This window comes from Filicampus tigris, chromosome 1 (assembly GCF_054856515.1).
Source record: "Filicampus tigris isolate MCC_2025a chromosome 1, RoL_Ftig_1.0, whole genome shotgun sequence".
NCBI lineage: Eukaryota > Metazoa > Chordata > Actinopteri > Syngnathiformes > Syngnathidae > Filicampus > Filicampus tigris.
Window position 1 is genome coordinate 28,925,137 of NC_141217.1, and position 18,371 is coordinate 28,943,507.

The window sequence follows — 18,371 nt, forward strand, 5'->3', positions numbered from 1 at the left end:
GCTCATTCAAAACATACTGGATCAAGTACAGTTCAACCTAATATTTTTATAAAAGAAGATAAAGGGAATAAATAGACAAGAACTGAAAAATGCAAAGAAACTTTTCTTTTATTAGATGATGTAACACTTTAATGGATCCAACAGCTAAAACAACACTCTATGACACGCATGAGTCACCCCTCTCTCACTTTATACGAATTGAACGCCTTTGTTTGCATAAATGCGCAATTGTGAGCTACTTAGGCTAGGTTCACACCGCAGGCAAATGCAACCCAGATCAGATTTTTTTGCCCATTTAGTTTGTGCGGGCACAACATTTATGTGAGGGTGCTAGGCCCCCTCTTGCCCCTGCCTGGACCCGGCCCTGTAGCTATGCCTACATCTCAAAAATGCATCTCCCCTGGATGCCGCAATTTGCAGAACAATTCATTGTCCTTTGGTACTTTGTGTTATTCGGACTACTGTAATATGGTGGAACGCAAAGCACTGCGGGTATGTCACTAGCAGAAAATATGTGCTCCAATGTCTGTCATGTAGTGTGAGCCACGGGCTGAATAAGTCATGTTTGATAAACAGTTGAGTTTCCCTGAAGTGTCTCTGTTGTGTGGACCCACACACTGACCCAACACCAAGCCAGGAGGTGACACAGCAAAAGAGCCTGCTGCCTGTTTGCCAGCCGTGAAGAACTCTGGAAGCCTGTTAGCTTGCGAGCTATCTGTTTGCTAGTGCATCTCGTTAGGGTGTGGAAAGCCCCGCAATGATGGTATTCTTGCGGCTTACACGTGTACGGTATGTGTAGGTATACGGAAAATGCTAGCCATATGGACACATTTGATTGACAGCTGACAAACTGCATGGCGTGGTTTCAGCAAATTGAGTCAGTGGACATGCCCAGAACATCTGAAAGCTGATACAAGGGCTTAACATTTCAGGATTTTGAAGCCTCGTTTTATATAGTTGGCATTTTTTATTGAATCAAATTTTGCAGACCTGTGTACAACAATTCTCTGTGGTGTGTCAAATGTACAAGACATTTTTATTTCCACTTTGCAGGGACTTTAAAAACCTTAATTCACTTAAATGCATGCCTAAACCAGGCACCATGGTGACCGAGTGGTTAGTAAACCAAATCCCAATACCCACAATTGCACCCTTGTGCCCCTCACTTGCGTGTTCCCGCATGTGTAGGGTGTCCCAATTCTGCGAAGTGCTCTGTCGCCCCACCGGCGTCGCGCCCTTGTTCTGCACTTTGGCTGAGCCCACATCCATAGCCCCTCAGCCAAAGCATATTACCCACAATTCATTGCGGATTTGACCAAAATAGCGGGAAACTGACGACATTCGGTAGAATTCCTGTACCTGTGTTGAAAAAAATGTCTCTTCAAGTGTAAATATCGAATTACTCCAAAGCTTATCATTTGTATACGTGTAATTTCAATCGATGTTTTAAAATCGTGTTTACCTAAGTATTTTGTCCTTGTGTAGCTGCCGTACTTGCACCATATATGCAAGAGCCGCAAATAATCCAAACAATGGAGCCATAGCTCCCATCAACTGGAAGACCGAGCCTGAGTTTTACTTTACTATTACTTTACTAATGTTTTAATATAATTCTAAACTGCAAAATTGCCCAAAAAAAAGAACCCTTGCCGCCATGCTCGCTGACGCAGCTCCATAAATCGATGACGTTACGTCACACACACTGCCCCAAATCTGCAACTTTTGTACACTTGTAACCTGCACCCTCTTCAACTATGTGTACACTTTTTTTGCATAATTTAATTACTTCAATTTCATTTGGAATTTTCTGAAATTACTTGACATTTGGTCTTCAAACTGAGCCCTATTATATAGTTTTGTTACACTTTTATTCATTATTACATCAGTGTGGTGACAGTCACGGGTGTGAAATGATCCATGAGAAATACCAGAGAAGCCCTTACCCATAGCCAATGAGCACTGGTAATTGATTCTGGCGATTACAGCATCACTGCAGAGAGGAACACTGCGAGCCTTATCTGCAACACCACCACCAAGCTTCTTCAGCTGAATGTCAGCCCCTCTTATGCTCCAAACTGAGGGTGGAGGCGGCTGGTTAATCCCTGCGGCGTACAATGCGCTGTCGTATTATGGAGTGTGTGTCGGGCTGTGTGCGTGTGGGTGTTTGTGTTTGCTTGTCCTAATACATAACTTTTATCTGATGTGAAGCATCCTTTCACTGATTAAATCATCTCAGCGGCAGCACATTAATATTTCAACCTGAGCTTGTTTTACACAGAGAGCTGATTTCAACAAACAAAAAGAAAATCCTCAAGCGTGCACACGTTTTAAGCAAGAATGTACCAATATGTTTTCTCAATGAAAGTCCTTATGCTAACACACAATTACGCATTCATAGCATTGTCTCCCAACCTTTATTGAGCCATGGTCCCGTTTTTACATGAGACAAATTTGTCTGCGCCCACCTAACAAAAATGCCACAAAAGTATAACTAATGAAATAATGACGCTCTCGTCTCAATTTACTTTGAAAGTGACTTACTCAGTGTGAAATATGGGCCTGTTTAATTGAGCACAGAGATGTTATACTAGTTAAAATGATTTGTAACCCCGCCACTAATACAATAAAATACAGCATAGCACCTTTCACACTGGAACTTGATATACAGGAGGCGCAAAGTTTTATTCCCTCTTGTTGCACATTGCTGGCATCGGGCAAAAATCTTGTATCTCCAAAAGCCATCTCTTTTCAAGAAACAAAAAAAGTACATGGTGTCACTTTATCATTCTTCATTCCTTTTATGTCATCCATCGATTATCCAATCCGCTTATCCTCACGGGGGTCGCGGGCATGCTTTAGCCTATTCCAGCGGGGTACACCCGCCTACTGGTTGCCAGCCAATCTCAGGGCACACAGAGACAAACAAACATTCGCACTCACTTAGGGGCAATTTAGAGTGCCCAATTAACTTAACATGCATGTTTTTTTGGAATGTGGGAGGAAACCAGAGTACCTGGAGAAAACCCACGCAGGCACGGGGAGAACATGCAAATTCCACACAGGAAGGCCGGGGCCGGATTCGAACGCACAACCACTTCACTGTGAGGCATACGTGCTACCCAGTCAGCCACCATGCCGCCCTACATATGTCAATAATGTAAAATAATAATAACATACCCATGGGTGACTGACCCATAGTAACGATCCATCCATCCATCCATTATCTGTACCGCTTCTCCTCACAAGGGTCGCGGGGCGTGCTGGAGCCTATCCCAGCTGTCTTTGGGCAGTAGGCGGGGGACACCCTGAACTGGTTGCCAGCCAATCGCAGGGCACACAGAGACAAACATCCGCACTCACAATCACACTTAGGGCCAATTTAGAGTTTCCAATCAACTTACCATGCATGTTTTTGGAATGTGGGAGGAAACCGGAGTGCCCGGAGAAAACCCACGCAGGCACGGGGAGAACATGCAAACTCCACACAGGGAGGCCGGAGCCGGGATCGAACCCGCGACCTCTGAACTGTGAGGCGGACGTGCTAACCAGTCGACCACCGTGCCGCCCCATAGTAACGATTTCTGAAGAAAAATAAAAATAAATAACAAATTTGGACAGCAGGCTTCAACCTGATGCCACTGACAAATTCTTTCGAAGCATAGCTGTTAGTGTGTGATAGAGGAAATATTGAACTCTTTTATGACAAGTATGAGGGCGTCAGTATCATAGATGTCACAATCACAGCATGCATGACACTCATGTTTGCTACAAGCTAAATTTGAAAGTAAGCAAGCTGGCGAATAACACATAAAGAAATTGTTCGATTCTTCAGTCCCATTTAGTCAACTGTCTCACTTCACTTTGCTTTTCAGCACCAGCTGCTCCACCAAATCCAACAGAATTACACCACCTGCACCACAACTTAGACTTCCTTTTAGCTGGTCTGGTCGCAGTCTACTTCCTGTCACCAAATTGTCAAGTGTGCCAGGGGCGTGTTGTAGAAAATGCCCTTGGTCTACCAGAACACCCCAGCAAGACGTGGCGCGGTCTGTCAAATTCCCAAACATGGCATCCTAGACTTGCCCAGCCCCAAAATTAAGTCAGTCCTCAGTTTTAACACCGAGCACACGTGCGTCTGTCTACAAAAAGAGAGCTCATAGACTCTCATGACATATCCTTTATTTTAGTGTTTTATTTGTTTTTATTGTTTTTAACTTTTTTGTTTGGTTTTTAAATCATGTTGAATTGTCTTTGTTTTGTGTTTGAGTTTTATTTATCGCCAGTGCTTTTTTTGTTGCTTTGTTTTTAAAGTGCTCTATAAATGGAGTTAAGTACACTTTATGCAGCATACAGTACATGTTGGAGTTGTCTCCGATTGAGTTCTCTTTAAATGAAAAGTAGCCTGACCTATACTTTCCCAGCCAGATGCACTTTGCATCAGAAAAGAAATTCTGTATCGATTATGTTGTCAGCAAGCTGCAAACTCCTCTTTGGTCACTGCTATTTTCATCCCCACGTTTTCATTTGAGCCCCTTAAATGAAAGACGTGGCGGGATGAGTCCACCAAGAAGGGAGGCCTCTGACTCATCCCTCTGAAATCTTTTGTTTTATGGACTTCGATCCAGCGCTCACAAGTCAATCAGCAGTCACGGGCGGCTGCAGATTAGATCTAATGGAAAGCAGATGTGTTTGGATGTGAACTATTCTGTTCATCATTAGGTGTCTATTAACAATAACAAAACTAGAGTAAGGCAGCTTTTCTGGCCTTGATAAAAGAAGTCATAAAAGTTGAGGCAGACGTATTTCTCTTCCCCTCAATCCTCATTACATCTTGAATTATAAATGCAATAGTAGCTCACCGCAATGTAACTGGATGATACAAGGTGCGTCAAGTCATTGCAATGCAACATAAAATAAGTAAATAAACTGGGGAAAAAATGGTTAACCAACAACGTCATGTATAACTGCAATCACATCAAATAATGCAAACTTAAATGGATTTAAATGGTGAATGTACTCTTGGAAGTCTCTGCATATTTCGTTGGCTTATCAGAAGCACTTCGAAGCGTCTGATGTGGGGCGAAGTAAAGCCAGCGGAAATCTCCTTTTATCTGCCTTTATCCTTGGATTGCTTGGTCAATACGTCACTACAAACACTTTGATGATGGATATTGATGTGGCCTGTTGACAGATGGAATTAGTATGGAGAAAGTTTAGCTCCAGTACAAGGCAAATCATTTGCGCATTTTTTTGAATTTCCCCAACAGTTGACTGAAGCCCAACATTTGAAATCTGGAATGTGCCTAAAATTGGATTAGTTTTTTGCGATGCTCATCCTTTTTTCACGGTAACTGCTGTGTCGCTTCTCACTCTATTGCAATGCAACCTTTCATATGTCTCCCTCACTCCAGTTTGTGTGTTCACTGTGATGTTTGATTCTGACCTCCCCCTTCCCCCTTCTCTTTAAAGTGAAACCGCAGACACTGTAACACAGGGGTGTCAGACTCATTTTTGTCGCGGCCACGTATTACTTACAGATTCACTTGGAGGGTCATTATGACTGTAACTTATGATGTCAACAAAACTCTTGCAATATTGCATACTGTATCTCAGTTTTGTTAGAGTGAAGACAATTTGAAAGAAACTGGAAGTTGGCACACATGATTTGCCTTTGCGGGTCACAAAAAAGGGTGTCGAAGGCCCCCGGGCCTTAAATGTAATACCTGCGCCGTCACACATCTTGACTAATCACATGCAGCTTTAAGTAAAAATACAAGAGAAAACAACAAATTGATTAAATCAGAAGCCGGCACTTGCCGTTCAATAACAACCAGATTGTTTGTGTCTAACATGTCAGTCACTAATGGCAAAACAGATTAGATATAAAATAATCAAGATTTTTATACAGTGGAACCTCGAGTTACGAACGTCCCTTTTTACAAACAATTGAGGTTGCGTACAAAATTTGGGTTTGAAAAATTAGTTTGACACCCCTGTGGTAACGACCACCGTTCCGCCTACATAAAAAAAAAATATATATATATTTTTATATATTTTATATTTATATATATATATATATATATATATATATATATATATATATATATATATATATATAGTACAGTACATATCTAAAATGGGTTAATTTATTGAAATGTAGCATCTCTATAATTAAATAGGATAGGCTCCATCGCTCTATGGACTATTTCTCTAATTTTAAATATTGCCTTCTTTCTTCATTTCTGCCACAATACTGACATGTATGGAACCATAACCAGTGACATAGAGTGAGCACAAAATGCTTCAGAGTAGATCTGAAGCAGGATTAATTTATCTATGGGCCTGACCCTGTTTTGCAACTCAGTATTTTGTGGGTGTTAGTGAAGCTGCTTGTTAAGTGCAGTGTAAGTCATGTCGGAACAAAAGGGCAGCTTTGCTTAGCGGATGTTTGGAAGCAACTTTCTCTTTGTACTTGGTTCTTGCTGGGTTAGTCATGAGGGCATAATTGCTTGTGCTCATTTACATTTCAGGCTGTTTTATTTGTGAGTCTTGTAGGGTCTGGAATCACGTGTTCTGCATTATAGATGTGTTTCTGAGGGGGGAAACAAGCTTCAAAAAGAGACCTCCTAAAATGTAGCCTTGACTTCAATGACAGAACTGGAGCTGAAAGGGACCCCAGAATCTAGTTGGAGGCAAATTCCCCAGCTTTTCAAAAGTCACTGCAGCGCTATGTGAACATGTACAGTAAAGCCTGAATCTGTTGATTAGGTCTTCACATTCTCCTCCTGCGGGTCAGTACTCACTCAAGATCCCAACCACTTATTGCCATTATTCAAGATTCAATTTTTGAGCCAAAACCTTTTTCTCAAATATACGTTGGCAGACATTGTTTACATTGTTATGGCCATAATAATAAATATTATTACACTTGATGAACTTGATCATCAGATAAACAGGCACACTTTTATTTCAGACTTTCACTTTTATGATGTCACTTTTAAAATGCAGTACACTACTCACAAAAAGTTGGGGGTATTAGACTTTTGAAATTTGGTTTTCAAACGTCGGGAAGAACTTCAAATACACTATAACCTTTATAGGTGAATTTAATTTGACCTTCTCTGAATTTCTGAATGCACATGTGCAACTGTTCAAAGTTTCAGTACGTTATAAAAGTTACTTTATTTAACAAGGAGCTGAACAGAAAACATACACAGCACGTCTTTGATTCATGAAAATTCCAAGTGCATTCACTTGTATGCCTTTCTGTGACGCTTCCAGTCTCTCTTTCTCAGTTGCAACCTGCTGATGACACTCAGCGACACTCTAAACTCAGTGACAACTTCCCTGTGAGAACATCCTCTGTGGGAAGCCTCTAAGTTGTAAATTGAACAACATGATGACGAGGACTGTTTAAATATGCAGAGCTAGGCCTTTTTAATAAAAATTGAGCGTCCGTTAATCGTCATCTGTCTGCAGCATTCTGGGGGGAAAACAATAGATTGTACCCGTTTATAGGCCGGTTCGCCTATAATTTTAAATGGCCTTTCGTCTGCGACTCGATTCTGGATGAATGTGTTTTGTTTCAGTGCAGTGTTAAACTTTTATACCTGCTTCAGTATGTCAGTTTTATTTTGAATCAACATTTTATCGTTTTTGTGGTGAGTGAGTCTAAATCAATCATTTACCAGAGGCAGACTTGGGTAAGGCTCAGCGCTTGGTCTAAAACTCACACTTGTCACATTTTAGTTGGGCATTGTGAGAATGTTTGAACACTTTCATGCTTGCAAACGTGAAAATTGCCTGGAGTGAAGAAGGGTAAACTAAAACTAATAGTTTGCTGGAATATAGCAGTGATCCCTGCAAGTTTGTACAAAGTCCCTTTGAAATGTACAATAGGCACAAGCAGTTGTCTTGTTTTAACTTACTCAACAACTGATACAACTGATAGGTGTCTGTTGTTGTACTTAGAACATCACTTATGATCATTGTTTCAGGTGCAACAAATTAACATTCCTCTAAGAACAAAAACAATATCCTTGAGTAGTGTCTACAGAGGTGAGCTTTCCCACAGTGTCGACAGAATTAGAAGCTAAGCAGACGGATGTGCAGATCATTTGATAGCAAGGCCGAAAACAGAACTGAACATGCAATAGCCCACCCAGACTCGCAAGGCAGCACAAATACACCAACCCTCAGCATGAAACAATATGTGGGACGTGTTTGTTCCACCAAAACATATGAAATGGGCTCATTAAAATAGCAAGGATTGAATGTTCTCTCTTTTACAGCCTCTTTCACTCATACCTCTGTAACAGTTTTATTGCCACACATACATCATACAAAAATAAAACAATTAACACATTAAACCTTTGTTGTAAAAATTACGACATCATACCATCTTGCTCCAAGACAACTAGACCGCTAAAGTGGTATGATCTCAAAGTTGCTTGCCTGGCCTTAGAGCTATAGATAGCGCAATATGTCACGCCACAACCCATTGCAATTTTCACTGCAAGGCAGTAAAGACATTCGTGATGATGCTCACATACTGTCTGTATTCACCTATGATTAATGTAGAATAGTAGCTCTGTGTAAAATCATTTAATCAAAACTATTCACCTTGACCACACTAAGACCTTTAAGAAGGACATAGTACTTTTTGCAATTACATTCTATGTCTAATATGCTTTACAGCAGCAGTCATCAACTCAGGTCTTCCAGGGCCGCTATTCTGCATATATTAGATGTCTCCCTCCTCCAACACACCTGATTCAAATGATCAACTCATCAGCAAGTAGAAGCCAGATAATGATCCTAATCATGGGGGTGGGAGTCATTCTGAATGGGAGCACGATGGGAGTGGGAGTCGTTTTCACCACGAGCAGGACGGGGGACAATTAAAAAAAAAAAACATTTACTATGGCAAGGGTCTGGGACGGGATGGCATTTTTTCTGTGGGAGTGAAAATTCACTCCCGTGTCACAATCTACTGGCAACCAGTCCAGAGTAGGCAGGATGTTACCGTTATGACGGTATCCCACAATTTTAAAAGTCAAGTTTTTTTTTTTTAAACCGGCCAAACTTGGCAAAACCGATAAATTGTATTTCCTCTACAGACCCCGAGTCATAAGTCTAATATGGCACTGGCAGTGTGCAGCCTAGTGTCATTGTGAATCCCAAGTGAGTCCTCCCTTCGCTGCAGCAGCCAACTTCCTGCTTCGAAGGATTTATTATACTGAATAAATAGTACACCAAGTTTATTATTAAGGTTGATAAGGTAGCTAACTAGCTAATTGAACGGGGGGAAATTATTTACTCAAATCTTTCAAAATAATACATGGTAGACGTTTCTTAATATACCAAATACGCTATATTTAGTTATGATAAAATAAAATAAAACAGATTGTGCTCAAAGGGAAAAACATGCTGTTTTTATTTAGCTAAATATTGAAAAAATCTATATTTTAGACTTACACTTTCGATACAGCGATACTGCAATATTTTCGCTTTTTAAGGTTATCATACTGTCAGAATCTGATATCGCCCCATGCCTAGTCCAGAGTGTACCCTGCATCCCACCCCAAATCCGCTAGGATAGGCTCCAGTACACTCCCTAGTTGGGCACAGCACTATCGAAGATGAATGGGTGCATTACTCAAGTGTTACTACATTTCCTCCACCGTAGGGGTAAGTGTGAGTAAATAGAGACATCAAAACAATCACATTTCATCCTTCATTATCATCCAGGCACTGACCATTTTGTCACTTGTCGATTGAAAATGACATCACAGATGCACAGGTAACAAACAATCACAGCGAACGAGCAAACACTACGCCGCGATTGGGTTTGTGTTCAAATTTGTTTCTATCAAACGTTTTATCGAAGGCATTTCCTATTGATATCGATCACGTGTCAATCGCAATACATATTGATGTTGAATTATCGGTCCAGCCCTACTCACCGGGCAGAGATGATTGTAACCTAATTTGATTATAGTTAATTTCAAGAGGTGGATTCACACACAGTTGTAAGTAATTCTGACATCTGCTTCATTACTGAAAGGAACGTGATTCCTGCCAACTTACACCTTTATCTTCAGTGCTATGCAAATGAGGAAGAGAGCTCCAGCGCCAGACAAACTGCAGTTTGTATTTGCGTGCTGTGGTTGACCTCTGGGTCTTATAGTATTCTGCAGAGCATTCATTTTGCAAACGCAGACTGAGACAGCCTTTTGTATGCTTCACAAGTTACAAGTGGAGTTCTTGTTGGCTGAAATCTCAACAGTGCCTGGGGTAAATCGATATTTTTGTCATGCTTCACGTAAACTAGTCACTTTGAAAATGTTACTTCTGTGTGTGGGTTCACGCATACTGCATGCAGCCATCCATCCACCCATCCATTCATTATCCGATCCGCTTATCCTCACGAGGGTCGCGGGCGTGCTGCAGCCTATCCCAGCTATCTTTGAGCAGCAGGCGGGGTACACCCTGAACTAGTTGCCAGCCAATCACAGGGCGCATGCAGTCATATAAGAAGAAATCAATTTTCTTGTCAGCCTTAATGGACCAAAAACAATGTTATATATGTTTTTTTCAATTACTCGGCTGATTAATCGTTATCTGAATTTTATTCTCACAAATATTGGAATCAACCTATCGGTCAGGCCGAAGTCATAGCATCTTACCAGTGTGACAACTCAACAAAATGTAATCTTTAAACGTGATTGAGAGAGCTTTAAAACCAAAATGTGCAGGGAGTCACCTTACCATAGTTTGGGCAGCAGACCTTGAGCCAGCAGACAGAGGAAAGTACCGTTAGGTTAGTCAGACTGCACAGGCCAAATAAGACGCCACAGAAGGCATAAATGGTGCAAGTGGTCTTATTCAACAGCCACCTGGATGTGGAGGGGGAAAAAAAGGATAAAAGAAGCATTAGCAGTAGGGGCTGGACTCGTCCCTCAAATCGGCAATCGTTTACCATTTAAAGTGGAAAACAACCCAGACTTATTTTTTCAAGTATATGTTCTATGCAGGCCCACTATTTGAAACACGGCATTCTGATTCATATTGCGTTTGTGGAATATGAGTTAACCTGCAAAATCCACCCGTTTTTAGCCATCTCAGGGGTGGCCATTTTGTCACTTCTGTCGACTGAAAATGACATCACAAATGCTAAGGGCTTAGGTAACGACCAATCACGGCTCATCTTCATAAAACAAGTCAGCCGTGATTGGTCGTTACCTGAGCCCTGAGCAAGTGTGATGTCATTTTCAGTCAACAGAAGTGGCAAAATGGCCGATCCGAGATATGGCTTAAAACGGGTGGATTAATTTATTCCATAAATGCAATATTTATCAGAATGCCTGGTTTCAACTAGTGGGCCTGCATAAGGTATGTTCTTAAGAAAATATGTTTGGGTTGACTTCCGCTTTAACCACAGAATCCTTAACCCATTTCAAATGGTAAATGGTAAATGGGCTGTCACTTATATAGCGCTTTTCTACCTTGGGTATTCAAATCGCTTTACACTGTGCCTCATCTACCTACTGATGACGCAGCATCAGGAGCAACTGGGGGTTCAGTATCTTGCTCAAGTATACTTCGACATGGTCACAATGGCCGGGGATCGATCCCACAACCTCCAGGTTGGGAAACAACCACTCTATCACTGAGCCATGCCGCCCCAGATTTCAGTGGATTACTAATTGTACTTTTCCCAAAACATGAGTCATCCATTTTTTTATCAGAATGGTAAATGAAGTACACTTTTATAGTGCTTTATCTACACCATATACATATTGTCCAAAGCACTTTGCCAAGCTTCAAATTCTCTTTTTTGAAAACCTATCTTGCGTACATGTGCGCTAACGGCAATGCAGCATCAACCTTTAGTTTAAAATACATACTTACTTACTTTTACCTCCAGGATCCCCCGCTGTACAAGATTGTCATATCCTTCCAATTCACCGAAAGTAGGCCTTGACAGGTGAATGAGACCTAATGATGTAATACAGTAGATGAAAGGAGACTTACTTATGAGTGTAGGCTGATGGTATGGCAATAGGGAAGAGGGAGACAGTCATCATCAGGTCACTGATAGCCAGGTTGACTACAAAGTACTCTGCTGGCTTCAAGGAGGACTTTTTTCGATAGGCCACGGACAGCAGGATCCCGTTTCCCAGCACCGAGAGCACACCTGCCAGGCAGAGTTATACAATATTTGATCTTAATTCTCCTGAAGCTTAACAGTTCTCTATGAAGGATGATTAGAGCCTCAGTGAAAAAATAGAATATATAAGTTTGTTGACAAAATGTAATATGACAAGCGTAAAGCTTTTTTGCAAAAAAAAAAAAACACTCCCAGTGTATGTGAATAAAGACAATTTTTAATTCCTACAGCTGTATGAGACCTGCCATATACTGTAAAGCCATCTAGTAGTATCCAGAGCCGAGCATTTTACACAAAATGTCCCAGTCCGTTTATCATGAGATGTATTCAAATTGGTCAACAGTACTTTAGCCAATCAGGAGACAGAATACAATGCGAGTTTTGTATGCTGTAAAAAACAGCATGCTGAATCCCACTGTAAAAAATACAGGTAGTCATTTAGGACACAACACACGTTTGTAGGCCTACGCTCTAAAAAAACAGCATACAAGATAACACTGTAAAAAATCTGTAATGTAGCGAATCCGCGAAAGGTGAACCGCGATATAGCAAGGGACCACTGTATACTTTTTACGGAAGTCTTCTATCACACTTACATCCAGAGATGGGCATAAGTCACTGAGGACAAGTCCAAGTCAAGTCTCAAGTCTTTGAGCCAAAGGACCAAGTCAAGTCTCAAGGCCCGGACCACAAGTCCAAGTCAAGTGCAAGTCTTTAGGTTCACAATTTTTTTACTTGCAAATCTAAGTCTCAAGTCACATTTAGTTAAAACAACTTCTTTTTATTACTTAGGTTTAAACTTTGAGCATGTTTAAACAAGAGAGAAATGTTAATGGTGAGGTTTGCAAACACAGTATAATAATTACAAAAAAATAGGTTTCTACTTTGTTTATTTTACTTTTGGAATGTAACCTGCACAATATATGAGAGACCACAGTGTATTGGTATTTTATGATACTCTGACTTTATTTATATTTATTTTATTTATATGATAAAAGAACATTTGTTCTGGTCGGCACGGTGGTTGGCTGGTTGGCACATCCGCCTGAAATTGCAGAAATCTGGGGGTCGATTCCAGGCTCTGGTCTTCCTGTGTGGCGTTTGCATTTTCTCCCAGTGCCTTCATGGATTTTCTGTAGGTACTCGGTTTCCTTTCACATTCCCAATCCATGCATGGTAGGCCAATTGGACACTCTGAATTGTCCCTAGGTGTGATTGTGAGTGTGAATGGTTATTTGTCTGTGTGCCCTGCGATTGGCCGGCCACCAGTTCAGGGTGTACACAGCCTACTGCTCGAAGACAGCTGGGATAGGCTCTGACACGCAATTGACCCTCGTGAAGATAAGCGGCACGGATAATGGATGGATGGATGGATACATTTGTTCTTGTAATATTATGACATTTTTTCGCTTCAATATTGATTTATTCTAAGGGTAGTAAAAGAACAGTAGTTGCAGCAATTTCCTTTTTTCATTGTGGCCCTGAAAGTCCTTCATAGTATTCAATGAAGGAAAAGAACAAAACCCTTACCAAAGATTGTATACAGCGTCCCCATGAGGAAGTCATTGTCTTTTGATATTCTGGACACATACAGATACGTTTCAGAGGCATTTCCCATCTGAAAGAAAATGGGAGAACACACAAAATGATGCATAAAATAATAAATACATTTTCACCCCCTGGCAATTTGCAAAAGCAAGCAACTTCCCTGAGGAATTTACAATACACACTGATACCCAGAGCTGGGCAGTCCGTCCCTGAGCCGGGCCAGTCGGTCCCTCTGGCCCGGCCGGATGCCCATTTTGGGGGCGGGGGGTAGGCGGGTGAAATTGTAAAAAATGGCTGGACTAAGCATGGCCGGAAGTGGATTTTAGTCCGGCCCACTACTCGGCCTTCATGCGTGTGACATGCTCGGCAGGCGAAAAGGCTTCTTTTTAGGCGTCTTTCAAAACAACTTGTGTCCGGGAGTATATTCAAGCTGCGCGCAGCACTCAAGTATGGCACATCATGCACTTTAGTACTTCCGGAAATACGCCGTAGCAAAACTGCTGTGTAGTGGTTTGCTGGCATGCTTTTATTTTGAAGGCCGGGAAGTGTGAAGGAGGGGAAGTGTGGAAAATAAGTAACTTGTTGAATGCTTGCAGACTTGTCGTCTGTTGGACAAGTTAACTGTGTTTAAATAAACCTCTTTCGTTAGCATCCCTCCCATTCGTGGCATCATTCACGTATTTGTCTTTTTTTGGGTGGGGGGGTCGTAACAGGGCGGGGGCCGACAATGTTTATCAATATGGCCGGGGGGTCGCGGCCGGAAGGGTACCCAGGTCAAGGGTGGAGGGTTGCGGCCGGACGGGCAAAAAAGGGTCAAGTGCCCAGCTCTGCTGATACCTAAGTCGTTCGGAGCTATAACCTCTATGACAGATCAGATTTTCTTCATGAATCTATGGGCAACATACCTTCAATATTCTCAGAAAGCACAAATGTTTGTCAGGGGCTGACCGGGTTGGCAATGGAAGATCGATGCAGGGACAAGGGTTGAGAGAGTTTTGCGTGGACGCATATCGAAACAATCTCGCAATGAGTGAGTCATCGGCAGTGTCTTAAATATGTTGCCGTGATTGACACCTGCGAGTCAATTTCTGCTTCCGCAATGTCAAGCACTGTGTGGACCTCAACCGCCGTGATTTTAAAGGGAATGAGAGGAAATGCTTCGATTGATTGGGAGTCGGCTGCATTCCATCCCACAACGGCGCAAATGCCCTCTTCCACCTATGCGAGTCTATGAAAATACCAAAAGAAAGAAGACTCCACCCACGGGCAGAGAGTGAGACAGCACTTTGTGTTAGACTTTCACTGTGCACAAAAATTGGCCCCAAATATCAACTCTGACTTTTTCAATGACAAATGAGTGAGTAGTCTTGCAGATAATTTCACAGTTCTGATACGGAGCAGTAAACTTTAAAGTCCAGATAGAAAGTCTTTGGAAAATTGGGGAAGGGTTTTCTTGCCAAGTCTTGTCGCCCAAAAACAAGAAAACATGCTAAGGCAGAACTCATGGCTGCAGGCAGAAGACTGAGGGGGATTCCCAGTATGACATCAAGGTAGGCAGTTTCTGACCTGGTCGGCAGCAGAAGAAAGGTCCATGCAGATATGATGGCCGATCCTTGCATTGATGTGTATTGAAAAACAATCTCGCAATAAGTGGGTCATCATCGCAGAGGCCTACAAGGGGGAGCGTGACTGGCTGCCGGGTGTGAGCAGTGTTGGGAATAACGGCATTTATGTATATCGGCGTTAATATTTGAGTAACAAAGTAATTGATTACTTTATTAATTGTGTCAATGCCGTTGCTATTACAGTATTGACAATGTACTGTGCCACATTAGATTCTTCTAGCTTCTTAGCCACATTTAGATATGAACTTGTTTCTTTCAGGTAATGGTTAACAATATCATTGCCTTCACACCATAACAAGTAAGCAACATAGCTGGGAGGTCATTGTTTACTGTGTGGTCTTTAGTCATATTTTCATAAAGTGGAATGCATACGTGTCCAGAATCTTGCTCAACTCACACAGGACATGGTGGAGGCGGGAACAAACCTACAGAGCTGGGCATTTTACTAAAAACTTGCTTCAATAGCACCATCCGCCCCCGCTGCCTGATATTAGAAAGTGTGACTCACAGTGACTTAATTTTGCACTTCAATGCAGTGTGTGAATAGTATTTATTTTCGATATTTAATTTTTAGACAATTTTATTTCAGTGCATGTGGCAAGTTGCAATCTGTTGAGTTTCAAATAAATAACCAAGTGTTCTAAAATATATTGTTTTTATTCTCCATTCAGCTATTATAAACAGATTTTACACAATAGATAGAACATAATGGAAAAATATAATCATTTGCTGAGTAACTAATTACTTTTACAGGGCAGTACCTGAGTTAGTAACTCATTTACTTTTTGGAAGAAGTAGTTTGTAAACAACTAATTACTTTTTAAAAAAATCATACCCAACACTGGTTGTGAAATATGGACTGTCATACCCTTTTGAATGTGGGACTTTTCTATGACCGTGCACTCAGTGGATTATCTTCGAAGAGAACCATGCTTTTCGTTCTAAGCCTGTGCACATAAAATGGCTTGTAAGTACAACCCAAAACAGGTTAGAACACATATTTACAAGTACTGGCTTGTACTAACATACTCTGTATATAATAAACAATTGCCTTATAGCACTATCTGCTTACTACTTCATCATAAAAGTGATAGTTTTGTGCCCACAGTTTGTATTCATTTACTGTATTATGTGCCAAAGAGTGTCTTGGGATCATGATGCATACTTTAGCGTTTCTTTGCCAAAAGGTTCCCACGATTCTTCTCGGTTTGTAGTGTTGTGTAATGCCTACTGAAGAGATGAATTGGATTGGATGTGATGTGATGGAACTTTATTAAACCCTGAGGGGAGATTTCAAAGTCACATTGGTTAGATACAAAGATTACACTGGTCTGCATAAAAAAATAAACAACAGTGACATGAATATTTTCTGGATCGGTTTTTCACGCTGAAGACTGTGGCACCATTCATTTTGCCCCGCATGCCCCACTTTCTGTTACACAAATCTAGGTCCATAAAGTAAAAACCCTGCCATAATTTGGCTTTAGCAACAGGTGCTTCTATTGGGCGGTTGAGTAGATGCATGTATGTATATGTACATAAGAACCTCGACTTACAATGCTCCTTTTTACGTACAATTCGTGTTACGTACAAAATTTTCGGTGAAAAATTACTTCTATTCATGTAATAGTTCCAATCCACGAACGTTCTTGGCATGGACGAGCGGATGGATCTATGTTGTAATTCTTCTGGCGCCCATCAATGGCAATATTCATAACGCATTGCTGTGATCTGAAAACTATTGATATCCCTCCACGGCTGAAGGGGAAAGCTGTTGCAAATGTAGGCGGGAATCCCGCCTCTGTATTCATGGTCATTGTCATGGTCAATTTCAAATCGCTGATGTGTTTGCAACATCGGCAAATCATTTAATTTTCGTCCCCGCCCAAAATCTATTTAAAGTGTGTATGTTATTTAATAAAATGTAGCGTTGTTTATAATTAAGAGAGTGAATGATTATTGTCGGTGTAATCACGTCATATAGCCATCCCTGCATGCTGTCGCGAGGCGGAAGTTCCACCGGTGTACAGTACATTCCTCCAGTCAGAGGTCGCGTTGAATGAATACGGCAGCCGGTCCTGTGATGACAGACATGTTGAACTTTTTCCAAAGATTTAAGATTTAAAATCTTCTAAGTGCTAAACAATCCCAAGGGCCCGTAAGAAAAGGGAAACTATTAGCCGGACAAATACGAAAGCACTTGCTGGTGATAGCGTGAGCGAGGCAATCCAAAAGATTATAAAAATGATCAAAAAAGATTTGTAGAGAATTACAGAAAGTCCTCATTTTTCGAATGAGTTCCGTACCTACACCGGCAATGTAACACGAATTTCCGCGTATGTCGGATTTCACCGTTAAAGTCGAAATTTACGTCAAAATACTTTGTATAAAAAAAACAAAAATACATTAAAATAAATAGCATAAGATGTTGTACTTAGCATTACTGCTGAGAAATGGATGGAGAAAGAGGAGAGGAGGGCGAAAAAGGCAGAGATACTACCGGCGTGCAAAGAGACACGATCGAGTTATTGCGCATGCTCAACCACAAGAAATTAAGGTCTTTGTAGTAAAGGAAGTGCTTGTATGCGGAAGTTTGTTGTTTGGCACGAAACCCATCACAAATACACAAGCAGAGGTAAACAAGCTCAGAGATGCAGCACAAAAGCACACGTTTGGAGCGAGGAGGAAACCGGCTGCTTCATTCATATGGTGAGTGACATGAATATAAAGTGTTTTATTGACAGGTGAAAGTAACAAGCGGAAATGACATCCGTTTGAGTCATGACGCTGTGTGTCGTCGTACACAGTGGGTTATTCAAATGCCGGGCAACTCTGTCCGCTCAATCATGTAAACGTGTTATTCAGAATGTTTCAGAAATTGGAATTTTGACCTTGACCTGAATATTGACTGCATGTAAACGTAGTCACTATGGTGCTGGGGACAAAATGAAGGAGCAGGGACGGGCGTCGTAAAGTCGAAACGTCGTAGGTCGCGTACGTCATAATTTGAGGACTTCCTGTAATCT

At 41.3% G+C, this 18,371-nt stretch overlaps 1 protein-coding gene across 4 annotated transcripts in view; it reads right to left on the reverse strand.

Moving 5' to 3' along the window:
- opn7b (opsin 7, group member b) overlaps positions 1 to 18,371 on the reverse strand; it is a 60,727-nt gene that overhangs the window by 9,287 nt on the left and 33,069 nt on the right. For 3 of the 4 annotated variants that reach the window (XM_086030551.1, XM_086030544.1, XM_086030561.1), the window contains exons 2-4: positions 13,703 to 13,790; positions 12,037 to 12,199; positions 10,771 to 10,898 (exon numbers count right to left, since the gene is read on the reverse strand). In XM_086030551.1, coding sequence (XP_085886677.1) covers positions 10,771 to 10,898; positions 12,037 to 12,199; positions 13,703 to 13,790 — 379 coding nt within the window. The remainder of the gene's footprint in view (positions 1 to 10,770; positions 10,899 to 12,036; positions 12,200 to 13,702; positions 13,791 to 18,371) is intronic. The other variant, XM_086030569.1, reaches the window with a different exon arrangement.